Raw genomic sequence first — 15,416 nt, forward strand, 5'->3', positions numbered from 1 at the left:
AAGCCATTAGGGTCCAGGGAACCTCTTTAACAGAAGGGCAAAACGGAGTTTGCCCAACAGAGTAACAGAAAATGAACAAAAGCAGAGAGGAGATGATGATAAAATATAGCAAGGGATCGACCTGTTGTTATCTCCTACCAACAGCTGCAACTAGCCTGTAAGTCAACAGTTTGTAAAAGAATAAAAGGCAACTAACATTTACTGAAACTCGATTAAACACCAAGCAATGCTGGGGATTTCACTTAGGTTATCTTTTAATCCTTGCAATAGCCATGGACTAGGCATTATCCCCACTGACAGATGTGGAAACTGAGGAGTAATTTAACTTCCCTTAAGTGGGTCAATTAGATTTGAATCCAGGTTGGTCTGGGTCCAAAGCCTTTCCCACACAGCACTCCATCTTTTCAGAATCAGAGAGGGAAAGAGATGAAAAACATTAACAATGCAACCTCATACTCCAGAAACTCTAAGCTGCAAGTCTGCAGACCTGTTCTCTGGTCTGGCTTTCCTCTTAACTTCCCAGGGAAATTGAGCAAATAACATCATTTTTCAAGTCTTGGTTAATTCATTTGAAAAATATCTGAATTGTGTCCCTTCAAATTGATATGTTGAAAGCCTAACTCCCAATGTGACTGTATCTGGATATAGGGTCTTTAGGAGGTAACTGTGATTAAATGAGGTTATAAAGATGGGGACTTAATCCGATAGGACTGTGGTCTTATAAGGGGAAGATGGCTGGCTGGGCACGGTGGCTCACGCCTATAATCCCAGCACTTTGGGAGGATGAGGTGGGCAGATCACGAGGTCAGAAGATCCAAGACCATCCTGGCTGACACAGTGAAACCCCCTCTGTACTAAAAATACAAAAAAACTAGGTGGGCTTGGTGGCGGGCGCCTGTAGTCCCAGCTACTTGGGAGGCTGAGGCAGGAGAATGGCGTGAACCCGAGAGGCGGAGCTTGCAGTGAACTGAGATCCGGCCACTGCACTCCAGCCTGGGTGACAGAGTGAGACTCCGTCTCAAAAAAAAAAAAAAAAAAAAAAAAATTAAAAATAAAATTAAAAAAATAAAAAAAGAAGATGGCCAAGTGAGGACACAGTGAGAAGGCAGCCAGTCATTAGCAAGCCAGGAAGAGGTCCCTCACCAGAACCTGAGCTCACTGGCACTCTCACCTCAGACTTTCAGCCTCTAGAACTGTGAGAAAAAATAAAATTCTGACGTTTAACCTACCCAGTCCATAGTACTTTGCTATGGAAGCCTGAGCAGACTAAGACGCACCTCCAAATAAGAACCACTGGATTATGTAGTATCCAAGTATCTTTTAGCTCTCAAATTACATAGAAGAATCCACATTCACATAGACAGGATGAGGACACAGAGGGAGCTGGCCTTTTTTTTTTTTTTTTTTAAACATTTCGCAGGTTGAGTAAGGAATAGAGAAGCATTTATAAAAGAGATTTTAAAAGACCAACAATGAATCAGAAGTTTTTCAATACAATTCTACTACTATATTCTTAGGATTTTCTTTTTGCCAGATGCTCTTAACTTACCACGCTTTCCAAAAGGCTTTTATCAGTGTTTCTGTGAAAATGAAAGGAAGGCTACAAAGAAGGTACTACACATCTTTTACTGGAAGCTGCCTTAAAGCCTTTTGAAGAAAGGTACAGATATTAAACAAACAAAACCCGCCAACAACTTGTCCTTTATGTCTGACTTATTTTCATAGCTTTCTGCAATTTAGGATTAAAAGGTTACTTGGCCTTTGTTACCATAAATGTCCTTTCTCAAAAAAGAAAAAGAAAGATGGTGTTCTTACTGTATACTAGATTATTCTTCACTAGTCTAGTAAAACCTACCTCACAGCAACAATTCTTACTGTTCCTGTTTTTTGATGCTTCATACCTGGTTAATGAAGAGATTACAAAACTCTTGCAATAAAACTATAACCCGAGCAGGGGTGTTATAAAACTTGGAATGACTCCAGATCAGACAGATGGTATGAAATAATGGAGCGATTAATATGCGGGTCTGTGGGAATTCTGTCTCCTGGAGACATTGGATGTGTCTCCTCAGAGGTCTCAGGTAAAGTTCCACATCTTGGGCTTCGAGAAGAGCTGAAAGCAAAGAACCATCATTAACATGATTCCCATTTTTTTTTTTTTTTCTAAATTCACTTTACATGTAGAAGAGAGCCATGTAAAACAACACAGCCACACTTAAATGTTGTCATAGTTCCCTTTATATTACTTATCCTACAATCTACACATGAGCAATGTGGAAGACTTTAGACACTGTCCATCTGTAACTCAGTCATTTGGGAGAGCACTGATCTAGTTACCCACATAGCATAAATAAATTGTGATGGAAAACCCAAGGGGAAAATACCCCTGGAGTCTAAAGAAATTTACTCAACCCTGTGGAAACTGTGGGAATAAAACCTCTCTGCAATGTTGTCACTTTATGGCTTGGATTACAAACTTCATCACTAGAATGTTAATTCCTTCTACGAGCACAATTGAATTGTTTACTCTCTCATTCCAGTTTCCTATGACAGTAACTCATGCAATGACTGAGAAAAATATTATTAATAAAGGTTTAACTTAAAATTGTTAAGAACAGTGATGAAAGTATTTTGAAACTCGACAGAGGTGAGGTTGTACAACATCATGAATGTACTAAAACTTGAATGAATTATATACTTTAAAATTGTTAATTTATGTTACATGAATTTTATTTCAATAAAACAAATGTTAAGCATGGTAAATATTTTTTTTCCACATGCTATAGAGGGCCAGGTGCAGTGGTCCATGCTTGTAATCCCAGCACTTTGGAAGGATTAGTTGAGTCCAGGAGTTCGAAACCAGCCTGGGCAACATAGCAAGACCTCATCTCTACAAAAAACTTAAAAATTAGCTGCACATGGTGGCAGTTGCCTGTGGTCCCAGCTCCTCAGGAGGCTGAGGTGGAAGGAGCACTTGAGCCTGGGAGGTCGAGGCTGCAGTGAGCCATAATCATACCACTGCACTCCAGCCTGGGCAACAGAGCAAGACTCTGTCTCCAAAAAAGAAAAAGAAAAAAATCAAACCAAAGAATGCTATAGATATGAAGAAACATTTAAATATTTAACTCTCATTAATGACTGCTTAATCGAATCCAAAGTTTTCTCTTGCTTAGCACTGGTCCTTTTAATATACCCTAAATGGATTTCCATGATATTCCATTTTGCTCCCAAGGCTACAAATACCCCCGATGAACTGAGAACAAATTTTATTATGAAAGTAGGGAACAAGGTCAAGTAAATTCTAGTTTTTGGTGTTAACCCAAAAGGCTTGTGTCAAGAACAAAAAAACAAAAAACCCTGCTGAATTTTGTCACCGGGAGTCAAGGACGCACCCAGCCACTTGATGTGTAACCAATTAATCTGTCTATGTAACAATAAAAAGAATGTTCAGGAATTATTTTCTTTTCAAGATGTATTCATGTTTCAAAATTAGTATTTTTATCAATGTTTATGTCAACATTAAATAACTGTATCTAGTAGGTAAGTGCCCTGAAATATTAAGTGTCCTTAAAATGTGATCAGCATGTCTGGTGACTCCACAATGCCTGAAGTATGTCTTTGAGAAGAGCTTTCTTCCTCCAACTTGACCATGGGTTTGGGCCACTTGTTCTATTGAGAAGTGTTTTATTTCAGTATCTCCAGGCCACACACACATACGGCTCAGAGGACCCTGGGATTCATTCTTGCAGAAGCTGTATCCAGAGAAAATTTTCGTCCTATGCTAACACAGAAGAAAAAAATGCCAAGAGCTTCTATTTATTGAAGCATACTTACTACATGCCCAGTACCTCGCACAGTGTATACTATGCTATCCCTAACCCAGTGGTTCTCAACCAGGAGACATCTTGCCCCCAGGGGACATTTGGCCACGTCTGGAGACATTTATGATCACCACAACAGGGATGGCGCCAGCAGGTAAAGGCCAGAGATACTGCTAAATATCCTACAATATGTAAGATGGCCCCCCCACAACAAAAAATTATCTAACCCAAAATGTTGATTGTGACAAGATTGAGAAATACTAAATCCACGTAGCAATTCTTCAAGGAAGGTGTTAATAGGCCAGTACAAACGAGAGGCTTAGCAAATTTAAATGTTCAGTAAGCGGGGTTGGGACAGGAATTCAGATCTTACAGAGCCCCTGCTGTATATATTCGTCCTTATCTTATGCCCTCTTTTTAAACCGAATTCATGCAGAAAACCCTAAAGATGTATTAAAACATACTTGAAGTGAATTTTCAGGATTTCCTAACATTCCAAATGTCACATGGGAAAAATAAACTTTTTACTGTTAGAAACAAAAAAACGTTACTTGTCCATATTACCTCCAATTGTATTATTTAAAGCCTCAGTATCATGTATATCCATAAGTAAATGCTTATCCATGTGCAAAGAAACATGAACAGAAATCAAGGAACTGAGCAGGATTGTCATCTTTGGGTGGGGCTGAAACTAGACAGTGGAAGGACAAGGATGGTGAGAAGACTGTCAACTGGGTATCATTTTATGATTCCTGGTTTGTAATAAGATGCATGCATTGTCTATTCAAAATTCAACAAGCCCTCCACTCTGTACATTTCATCTTCACCAAAACTTCAATGATGGCTTTGAGTGTTTGCAAGCTAAATAACTGGTGGATATCAAACACACTCAGAGAACTGAACTGGTGAATAACTGGACTCATCATAGCCCAATCTGTTGACTGGAAAACCTCTATCCAGAGTTATTTTTTTCCTCTGCTAAATACTGAAGGCCTCACTCCTCCACAAACAGTCTAATTAAAATTTCAATCTGGAGCCACTTTGGCAGGTATCTACTACATACCAGATAAACTAAAAGTAGTTTAGTATGGGTGGAGAATAAAGTACAAAGGGTGAGATGAATTTATCATCAGAAGAGCCAAGAGCAATCACTCCCCGAACATGGCGGAAGGGTAAATGTCAAGGCCAAGCAGGCAAGGGCTGGATCATGAGCAGATGGTGATATTGATGCCAGGCTGAGGAACAAGAGTCTTACCATTTTCCACAGCCAGAAAAATATCCTTCAGAGTAGGAAAATAGCTGCTTTGTTTAGTTGTCAGGATCTTAACCATTTTGAGGACAATAGGTGCCTGAAGCTAAGTTAAAGGAAAAAAAAAAAAAAAAAAAAAACTTTAATAAATATAAACTCAATTACTAAATACATGCATTCTGTAATAAAATATTTAAATTCTATTTCACTCACAAGTGATTCAGTATTTAACACTCAAAGTGATATCTGGTTTCAAGTTGAAAATAATTTTTAAAATACATTGTTTTCTTAGCCTTGTATTTGATTTTGCATTTAAATTTTTAAATTTGAATATATATTATTATACGTGATAGTTATAATTGAGTGTCAACTTGATTGGATTGAAGGATGCAAAGTATTGTTCCTGGGTGTGTCTGTGAGGGTGTTGCCAAAGGAGATTAACATTTTGAGTCAATGGACTGGGAGAGGCAGACCCACCCTCAATCTGGGTGGGCACCATCTAATCAGCTGCCAGAGCAGCAAGAATAGAGCAGGCAGGCAGAAGATGGAAAAGCAGAACTGCTGAGTCTTCTGGCCTTCATCTTTCTCCCATGCTGGATGCTTCCTGCCCTCAAAGATCAGAATCCAAGTTCTTCAGCTTTTGGACTCTTGGACTTACACCAGTGGTTTGCCAGGGGCTCTTGGGCCTTTAGCGACCGACTGAAGGCTGCACTGTGAGCTTCCCCACTTTTGAGGTTTTGGGACTCAGACTGATTCACCACTGGCTTCCTTGCTCCTTAACTTACAGGTGGCCTATTGTAGAAGTTTACCTTGTGATCCTTGTGAGTCAATTCTCCTTAATAAACTCCCTTTCCTATATACATATATCCTATTAGTTGTATCCTTCCAGAGAACCTAATACATTATATATGTAAAATACTAATTTTTCCATATGAAATTTGTTTCAGAAAATCTCCAAAAGCCATGTGAATGGATGTCTTAACTTTTAGAACCTTAAGTAATTTGTATGGCAAGCACCCAGCAGAGGAACCGAAGTTAGTCCTTCCATAGCTGTGTCTCTCTACCAAGCAAGACCTCACTCCTTCCCAAATCAATTAAGTTGACGAATTACATTTTCCAGTCTTCAACATTTCCCTGGGGAAGTACTGCTCTTCCAGGGTAGCACAATATTTCCAATCATCTCAAATGCTGTCAAAATATTCTCCTAAAGGCAAAGTTACTTTAATGTCAAAAGTGCACACCATACATACAGAACTCTGGATTAAGAAAAGAGGGCAGACCAGTAAATTATACAGTGTGTTAAACCTTTAAAACTATTGGTCATTGCTGTTCAGGAGACTTTGCTAATTTAATTTACAATTTCAGGCTATCTACTTACTTGATCATAAATGCATGATAGATTTTCTCTCCTCATCATCCAGAAATCTAGCTCTGCTTGAGGAGACAAGTGAAGATCATTCAACAAAGGCTGCACTGAATCTCTTCCTATAATTTCTTGGATTTGATGTGACCATTCAATAACCACAGATTCAATTGCATGAAGTATTATCCTTTCATTTGACTGTGGTGGCCTACAAACATTAAAATAAAATAATTCAAAGATGAATCATTTTATCCAAAGACACAGATTTTAAAAGTTATTTTAGGCTCCATAAACTAGTTTCCTAAAAATAAATTCTTCAAAATCCATTATGTTTATGGTCTTGAGTTATGGGGTTATGTTATTCTGTCATTGACATGTCTCTAACCTCAAAAAACACTGTTAAAGAATTATATCCTCAAAACCCATTTTACTAAAGGAATACTGCTATTGGCATGGCAATTACTATAGTTTGCTTTTTGTATAATTTGCTTTTTAAAAGCGTACTTTGAAAGGAAATAATACACATGGTGTTTCTGCACTTATTTTAAAAATATGATGTAGTTGTAATTCTCTATTTGCTAATGAATTTGCTAGGAGTGTGATATTAAATGGGTATGCTGACTTTCCATTTTATTTTATTATTTGATTTTATTTGTAGAGATGAAATCTCACTATGTTGCCCAGACTAGTCTTGAACTCCTGGTCTCAAGCAACCCTTCCATCTTGGCCTCCAAACTGCTGGGATTACAGTCCTGAGCCACCATGCTGGCCTGGCTCTCCATTTTAATATCCTGGATATACTGTACTGTTACGTACTTGTTCTCTGAATAATTCTGATCCAGATCAATCTTTCCTGCAACAGTGGGAACTGGTAGAAGAGTTCTTCTAGACATTTTGCCCCTAAAAATATACATCTTATTTTTCATGACTTCTATGTGATATTCCATATCTTGTGAAGTAAAACAGGACCAGGACTTATGGTTGTTCTTATTAGAAAGAACTGGCACTAAAATCTAGAGAAAGAGAAACATTGTTAAAAGCAGTTACATTAATTTACAGAAAATGTATTCCTTCAAAGGTTTTCTTGTCATACAAAATTGGCAACAAAACCGCCCAGTTTCATAAATATCATCCAATAATGTGATATCTACAAAGAGAAGACAAAGTCAGTGACCCATTTAGACTTAATCAATTAGACATAAATTCTGTCAAAGTGGAATTAGCATACTGCCTGTTCATTCACTTACCCATTTATCAAACATTTGTGGAGGTTCCCAATAACTCAAACACTACACGAAATAAGCAGCCATGTCAAGTAAGTAAACTGCCCTCATAATGCAAACTGAGCACACTGGCAGGCACATTAATGAAAACAATCTTTCTGAATCATATGGAAGCTAGAAGTAAATTAATCTTCTCAAGCCCTGGGTAGCATCCCAGAGGATTAAAGTTTGGATAGTCAGAAACATGTTTATTCAGCCGCATGGACCTTATTCAGAACTTCTTCCACTATGAAACGGGAAACATCAATGAAACTATGTGAAAACTCTCAAAAAGTATTTTTCCCATTTCCAGAGTCTGGAATATATTATGTAATCAATAAGAGAATGCTGCATTAATGAAGTTTGTCTCTTCTTGCTTTCCCTTGAAGTATCTATTCATTTTAAACTTTTTTTCATTTTTCTTATATATAATCTATATGTAATCTGACCAGTTTATAAACATTTTACTATAAAACTTGAATTAGCCAAAATGCTCAGAAAATGTTTATTCTACCTTTTTAGAGTTTAGTTTGATGATACAATCTTCTAGTTAACTAAAAACAAGCTGAAAATTCACTTTCCTTTTTGAATGGTGTTGAAACAAATGTCTCCAAATGTTATTATTATCTTTTCCCGCTTAGCACCCATTACATGTCAAACTAGTAATACAGAAATTAGTACAAAATAGTCCCCGCCCTCAGTGAGCTCAGTAGGTGAGATCCTGGAACTGTGACGCTCAAGCTAGGATGTGCCATGATTATATAGAATGAGACCACCACTTCTCCTGTTGTCCTTCCCAGCTTTTCCCCATCTCCCCTTTTCCCTAGTTTATAAGACAGGAGAAGGGGGAGAAAGCAAAAAGTTGGAAAGAAACAGAAGATAAATAGCTAGACGACCTTGGCACCACCACCTGGCCCTGGTCATTAAAATAATAATAATATTAACTCCTGACCAAAACTACCAGTGTTATCTGTAAATTCCAGACATTGTATGAGAAAGCACTGCAAAACTTTTTGTTCTGTTAGCTGATGCATGTAGCCTCCTGTCACGTTTTCCACGCTTGCTTGATTTATCATGACCCTTTTACATGGATCCCTTAAATTTGTAAGCCTTTAAAAAGGCCAAGTATTTCTTCTTCAGGGAGCTCGGCTCTTAAGATGCGAGTCTGCCGACTCACCCAGCCGAATAAAAGCCTCTTCCTTCTTTAATCCGGTGTCTGAGGAGTTTTGTCTGCGGCTCGTCCTGCTACCATCAGAGGTATGTCTAGGATGCATATGAAAACATGGGAGAAATATGTGCCTCTGGGAGAGAATGGTTTTAAGAAAGATTTGCCAGAAAAGTCATTACTTGGTTTGAATCTTTAAGATGAAAGAACAGGGCAAGGCAGTTGTTATGATGTGAATATATATGTCCTCTGAAAATTCATATATTGAAATCCTAACCCCCAAAACAATGGTATTAGGAGGTGGCATGTTTGGGAGGTGATTAATCATGAGGGCCCAGTCCTCATGAATGGGATTAGTGTCCCTATAAAATAGGCCCAACAGAGCTTGTTCGCTCCTTCCACCATATGAAGAAATAGCTAGAAGGGGCCGTCTATAAACCATGAAGTAGCCTTCAGACACCTGAATTTACTACTGCCTTGATTTTGAACTTCCAGCTCCAGAACTGTAAGAAATAAATGTCCAGTGTTTATACCCCACCAAGTCTGTGGTATTTTGTGATAGTAACCTGAACAAAGTAAGACAACAAGCATTCCAGAAATCAGAACACTGATAAAATCATGGCGACTCAGGGAGTATGGTGCTTGTAGGAAACCACCAGTACGACAATCCTGGAAATAGAGCCAGCACCCCTGAGAGAAATGGCAATACGTGGGCTATGAGGAAGGCAGGGGTAGTTTGTGAAGAACTTTGCAAACAGGCTGAAGAGTTTAGGTTTAAGCAAATTAACACAGGAACAGAAAAACCAAATACTGTATGTTCTTACTTTTTGTTTTGTTTTGAGACAGAGTCTCACTTTGTCACTGAGGTTGAAGTGCAGTGGCAAGATCTCGGGTCACCCCAACCTCCATGTCTCCTGGGTTCAAGTGATTCTCCTGCCTCAGCCTCCTGAGTAGCTGGAATTACAAGCATGTGCCACCATGCCCAGCTAATTTTTGTATTTTAGTAGAGATGAGATTTTGCAATGCTGGTCAGGCTGGTTTCAAACCCCTGGCCTCAAGTTATCTGCCCACATTGGCCTCCCAAAGTGGTAGGACTACAGGTGTGAGCCACTGCACCCGGCCATCCATGTTCTCACTTATATTAATAACTAGGAGCTAAACATTGAGTACACATGGACACGAAGAAAAGAACAACAGACACTGTGGCCTTCTTGAAGGTGGAAGGTGGGAGGAGGGTGAGGACTAAAGAACTACCTATCAGATACTATGCTGATTACCTGGGTAACAAACCATCTGTATACCAAACTCCCATGACACACAATTTACCCAGGTAACAAACCACTACATGTACCCCTTGAATCTAAGATTAAAAATGGAAAGAAAAAAGAGTTTAGATTTGCTGGACTGAACATGCATTACCTACTGGGAGACTGTTTTCTAGATTAAATCACTGACATCAATAGCTTTTTCTAAAAGTCAAGCTGAAAGAAAATTAAAGTTATTCAACATTTCTAATGTACTGGGTAGTGTTTCAGACTTCACTCTATTTACTATTCTGAGAAAACATTTTAACCAGTCCATTTATGAGGCATAATAAATCTAAGTACTAGTAGCCAGCCTGCAGACGTGACAAATTGCACAGCTCATGCACCTAGAAAGTCACAAAAAGTGAACAGAATGTAGAGAATGGGTCAGTCCCTAAAAGGGAAGAAAGTTTCATTGTTGGGAAATCGAAACTTAAGCGGAGAAAGGGACCAGGGTATAACCTTATAAGAGGGATAATGAAACTTAGGCAATGTTTGTGAGAATTGTAACCCCATAGTACTCAACTAATGAGGAACTGGGGGAAGAACTTGCATGATAGGAGATAAATGACCTGCTATAACTGCCCCAGGTGTGCCTGCCTACCAGACACCCAATCTTGCAAGACTGCCATTAAAAGTCTTTCTTCCACTGTTCTTTGTGTCTCCAAGTCCATTCTTTGGGTTCAGAAGGGTAAATGTGTTTCTCACAAACTTGGGGGCTCATCTGGGAACTCTGTGCCTGTGTAGAGTAGGACTCCAGCCGAGAGTGGAAACACATCCCACACAATTTAAGTGGCCTGTTCTGTCCAGGCGTCCTGGATCCCTGCAGAGGCCATAAACAAACCCAAGACTGTTATTCAGGAGGCAGTGGAGGCAACACAGGGAGAAAAGCAGGCACCACGGCAACCAGGCAACGTCATGTACGAGGCAAGGGAGGAAAATTGAACTGTAAGTACTGCCTTGGTGGTTGGGCATTTTCAGAAGTCAAGTGTGTGTGACTAAGATGTAACCTAGATATGAAGCAAGTGCGGAGTTCAAATCCCAATTCGTAGTTCTGTTCTCCCATGAGGGAAATGTCCACAGACAGGCAAAGCAATTGGGGTATGCAAGAAACCTCCAGTAGTGGGGGGCTGAGTACACAGGGAAAAGCTTGGACACAAAGACTGACCAAAAATGGGATACAGAAATTCTAGGCCTATGGGCCAAAGGAAAGAAAGAGCCAAAGAGACTCCCTCTGACATTCCCCCGGATAGTCCTTTGGGAAGAATGAGGATTGAAGGGACAACCCTTGAACCAGGGACAAGGAAAAGCAAAAAATGATAAAGTATTGCTGCTTATCTGGCCTAAAGACCCCATTCGTAAGTCTTTGGTCTTTTGGCCTAAGTTTGGCTCAGACAAAAATGGGGTATGCCAAGCTTTAAATTCTCTATGTGAATGATAAAACCCCATCCTCACAACAGGAGATGGGTTACACTCTCTGCTCGTTCAAGAATTAGGCACCATGTTCCCCTTCAAAGAAGAAGAAAAAAAGCCTAGTAAAAAGCTCCTGCCCAGTGAAAAACCCTGGGACCCCCTATCATCCGTATGCCTCCATGTGTCTCACAAAATAGGGGACAGGAAAATCAAGGGGCAGCAGGAGGGTTAGGAATAAAGACCTGCAGACCATGGCGGAGTCGAACCAACTGCTCCTTTAAATCCTTATCCAAATTTGAGAAAAGAATTAGAACAGTGTAAGAGGGATACTGAGAACTTCCCTATCCCTTCCACACAGCAGACATCTAGCATATTCCCTCTTAGGGAAGTTCCCATAGACAGGGAGAGATTGGCTTTGTAAATGCTCCTCTTACAAGTACTGAAGTTACGAATTTCAAGAAGGAAATGAAACCACTTCTAAAACATCCCCCTGGGTTTAGCAAACCAGCTGAAATCAATTCCTAGAACCCAGCTTTTACACCTGGGCTGATGTCTAGCACAAGTATCCTTTATCACAGGAAAAGAAAGGGGAATGATTAGGAGGGGGGCCATAACCATCTGGGAGAGGTAACAACCCTGTGGGCAAGAAGTCTTACCAGCAGAACAAAAATTTCCAAATGTCAATCGCAAACAAGATAATAATGATCCCAGAAGCCAGGTGCGTGGCTCATGCCTATAATCCCAGCACGTTTGGAGGCCGAGGTGGGTGGATCACCTGAGGTCTGGGCCTCGAGACCAGCCTAGCCAAGATGGCAAAACCTCATATCTACAAAAAAATACAAAAATTAGCCGGGCATGGTGGTACGCACCTGTAATCTCAGCTACTCAGGAGGCTGAGGCAGGATAATCACTTAAACCTGGGAGGTGGAGGTTGCAGTGAGCCGAGATTGCACCACTGCTCTCCAGCTTGGGCAAGAGTGAGACTCCATCTCAAAAAAAAAAAAAAACCCAGAGAACAGACACAAATGCAGAACCTCAGGGAACTAACTGTAAAAAAGATCAAAAAGTCCACCACTAGGACACAAAAGGTCTCAAAGGCACTGGAGATTCAACAAAAACCAAGAGGAAACTTCCTCTGCATTCCTGCAAAAGGTCAGAGACTAGATAAGAAAATACTCCAGATTAGATCCAGAGGACCCAGTAGGGCAAGGCCTTTTGAAAGTTTTAATATTCTTACTTTGTAAGAAAGAACTGGCCTGACATTAAAAAAAAAATTACAAAGGACTAATGGATGGAATGAGAAACCATTTGAGAAATTACTAAGGGAGGCTCAGAAGGTCTTTGTAAGGAGGGAGGAAGAGAAGCATAAAAAAAAAGTGAAACTCATGGTTCCACTGTGGAAGACGTAGTCAAAAAAAAAAGGTTAGATCAAGATCCCCCTCGAAGGATACAAGGGGAATGATAGATTTCAACACAAAGAAAGAAGGGAAATACATGGGAAAGCTCCTAAGACTATGAGTGGATGTTACAAGTATGTAAAGCCAGGGCATTTTAAAAGAGAATGTCCTAAATGGAAAAAAGAAATGGGGATCCACCTCATGACTGCTGATGAAGAATGGGGGAGAGTTTCTTCTGAGTAGGTCCCACCAGGAACCCTGAATAAATTTGAAGGTGGGACCCAACAGAGAAGTGACATTTTTGGTTGGTACTGGTGTGGATAGCTCCTCCCTAATTCACCAACCAAGGGGTACAGAACTCTCTAAGGAAAAACTGATAGTATCGGGTAAAGGGGAGGGATTTCACGTTCCGATATTCAAGAAAATGTTAATTAGACTGGGACCAAAACAAATTGGTCACTTTTATGTTCCTAAAGCAGAAACTAACAGCCTGGGTCGAAACCTGATTGTGAGATTGGGTTTAGGATTAGGAATAAAGGAAGGACAAATAAAAGTAATAATGGGCCTTCCAAAAGAGGAGGAAAGAAAATTAATAACCTCGTGTGGGTTAGAAAAGGCAATGGGGAGGGTTAAAAATCACACCCTTACAAACTAAACTAAAACAACCAAGAGAAGTGGTTTGCAAAAAAAAAAAAAAAGAAAAGAAAAAAAAATCCCGTTTATACTGAAGGGAGAAAATATCTCCAACCAGTAATAAAGGGATTAATGAAAGATGGACTATTAAAACTCCGCATGTCACCCGTACAATACTCCAGTTCTCTGTTTAATGGGTCGTTGAGATTGATGCAAGATCTAAGGGCTATGTATCAGACTGTCCAGACCCACCACCCTGTGGTGCCTAACCCCTACACCCTCCTCAGTAAGATATCCTATGAACACAAGTGGTTCAGTGCGGTGGATCTAAAAGATGTATTCTGGGCATGTCTCTAGACTTTAGGAGTAGAGACCTCTTTGCCTTTAAATAGGAAAATCCTATAACTGAGAGAAAATAATGATACTGCTGGACTGTGCTGCCACAAGGTTTTTTTTGTTTTTTTGTTTTTTTGGTTTTTTTTTGAGTCTCACTCTGTCACCCAGGCTGGAGTACAGTGGTGCGATCTCAGCTCACTGCAAGCTCTGCCCCCCGAGTTCATGCCATTCTCCTGCCTCAGCCTCCTGAGTAGCTGGGACTACAGGTGCCCACCACCACCCCTGGCTAATTTTTGTATTTTTTTTTTAGTAGAGACGGGGTTTCACCATGTTAGCCAGGATGGTCTCGATCTCCTGACCTCGTTATCCACCCACCTTGGCCTCCCGAAGTGCTGGGATTATAGGCACGAGCCACCGCGCCCGGCCTGCTGCCACAAGGTTTCATGGAAGCCCCAAACGTATTTGGTCAAATCTTAGAAAAGGTCCTGGAGAAATTCCAACCCTCCAGGGGAACCCAGTTGTTACATTATGTAGAAAATCTTTTAATTTCTGGGGAGAAGAGGGCCAAGGTATCAGAAACCACCATAAGCCTACTTAATTTCCTAGACGAATGGGGATTGCAAGTCTCTAAGAACAAATTGCAGTTTGTAGAAAAAGAAGTTAAATATTTAGGACACCTAATTAGTAAAGGGAAGTGAAGACTAAACCTAGAAAGAATATCGGCAATAATGGGTCTGTCTGCCTTTGCCTAAGACAGAGAGAACTCCAAAAGTTTTTAAGTTTAACTGGCTACTGTAGTTAATAAATTAACTCATATGCTCAAAAAAGACTCTATCTCAAGTTACTAGAAGAGAAACCCGATCCCTTGCAATGGTCCCAAAGGAAATTCAGGCAGTAAAAAAGCTAAAGCAGGCCTTCATTACTGCCCTGGTCCTGGCCCTTCCATTTTTAGAGAAACCATTCCATCTGTTTGTAACAATGGACCAGGGCATGGCCCCTGGGGTGCTCACCGAAACCTGAAGAGAGAAGAGGGAACCTGTTGCTTTTGTCTCCAGGCTTCTTGATCCTGTCTCTCAGGGGCCGCCGGAATGTGTGTAAGCAGTGCTGCCACCGCCCTGCTGCTAGGAGAGTGGAAAGTTAACCTTCGGTGGCGCCCTAACAGTAAGCAACCCACACCAAGTCAGGAATATATTAAATCAAAAGCCGGGAGACAGTTTGAACACATTTTCAGACTCTAAAATATGAAGCCATAGTAGTTTAAAAAAAATGATTTGCTCATAACAAATATTTGCCGAAATCCAGCTGGTTTCCTATGGAAAGGAGAGGAGAAAAAGACATCAGACAGAACTGCTTAGATATCATAGAATACCAAACAAAAGTTAGACCAAACCTTAGGGAAGCTCCACTACATGATGGGATAAGGCTGTTTGTGGATAGTTCATCCTGAGTGATAGATGGCAAGAGACATAATGG

At 40.2% G+C, this 15,416-nt stretch overlaps 1 protein-coding gene across 1 annotated transcript in view; it reads right to left on the minus strand.

The window, feature by feature from the left end:
* Window positions 1–15,416, minus strand: part of DNAH11 (dynein axonemal heavy chain 11) — a 371,689-nt gene that overhangs the window by 348,940 nt on the left and 7,333 nt on the right. The window contains exons 3-6 of the mRNA XM_031935967.1: window positions 7,250–7,446; window positions 6,449–6,641; window positions 5,077–5,176; window positions 1,902–2,113 (exon numbers count right to left, since the gene is read on the minus strand). Coding sequence (XP_031791827.1) covers window positions 1,902–2,113; window positions 5,077–5,176; window positions 6,449–6,641; window positions 7,250–7,446 — 702 coding nt within the window. The remainder of the gene's footprint in view (window positions 1–1,901; window positions 2,114–5,076; window positions 5,177–6,448; window positions 6,642–7,249; window positions 7,447–15,416) is intronic.

The sequence above is a fragment of the Piliocolobus tephrosceles genome, chromosome 8 (assembly GCF_002776525.5).
Source record: "Piliocolobus tephrosceles isolate RC106 chromosome 8, ASM277652v3, whole genome shotgun sequence".
Taxonomy (NCBI): Eukaryota; Metazoa; Chordata; class Mammalia; order Primates; family Cercopithecidae; genus Piliocolobus; species Piliocolobus tephrosceles.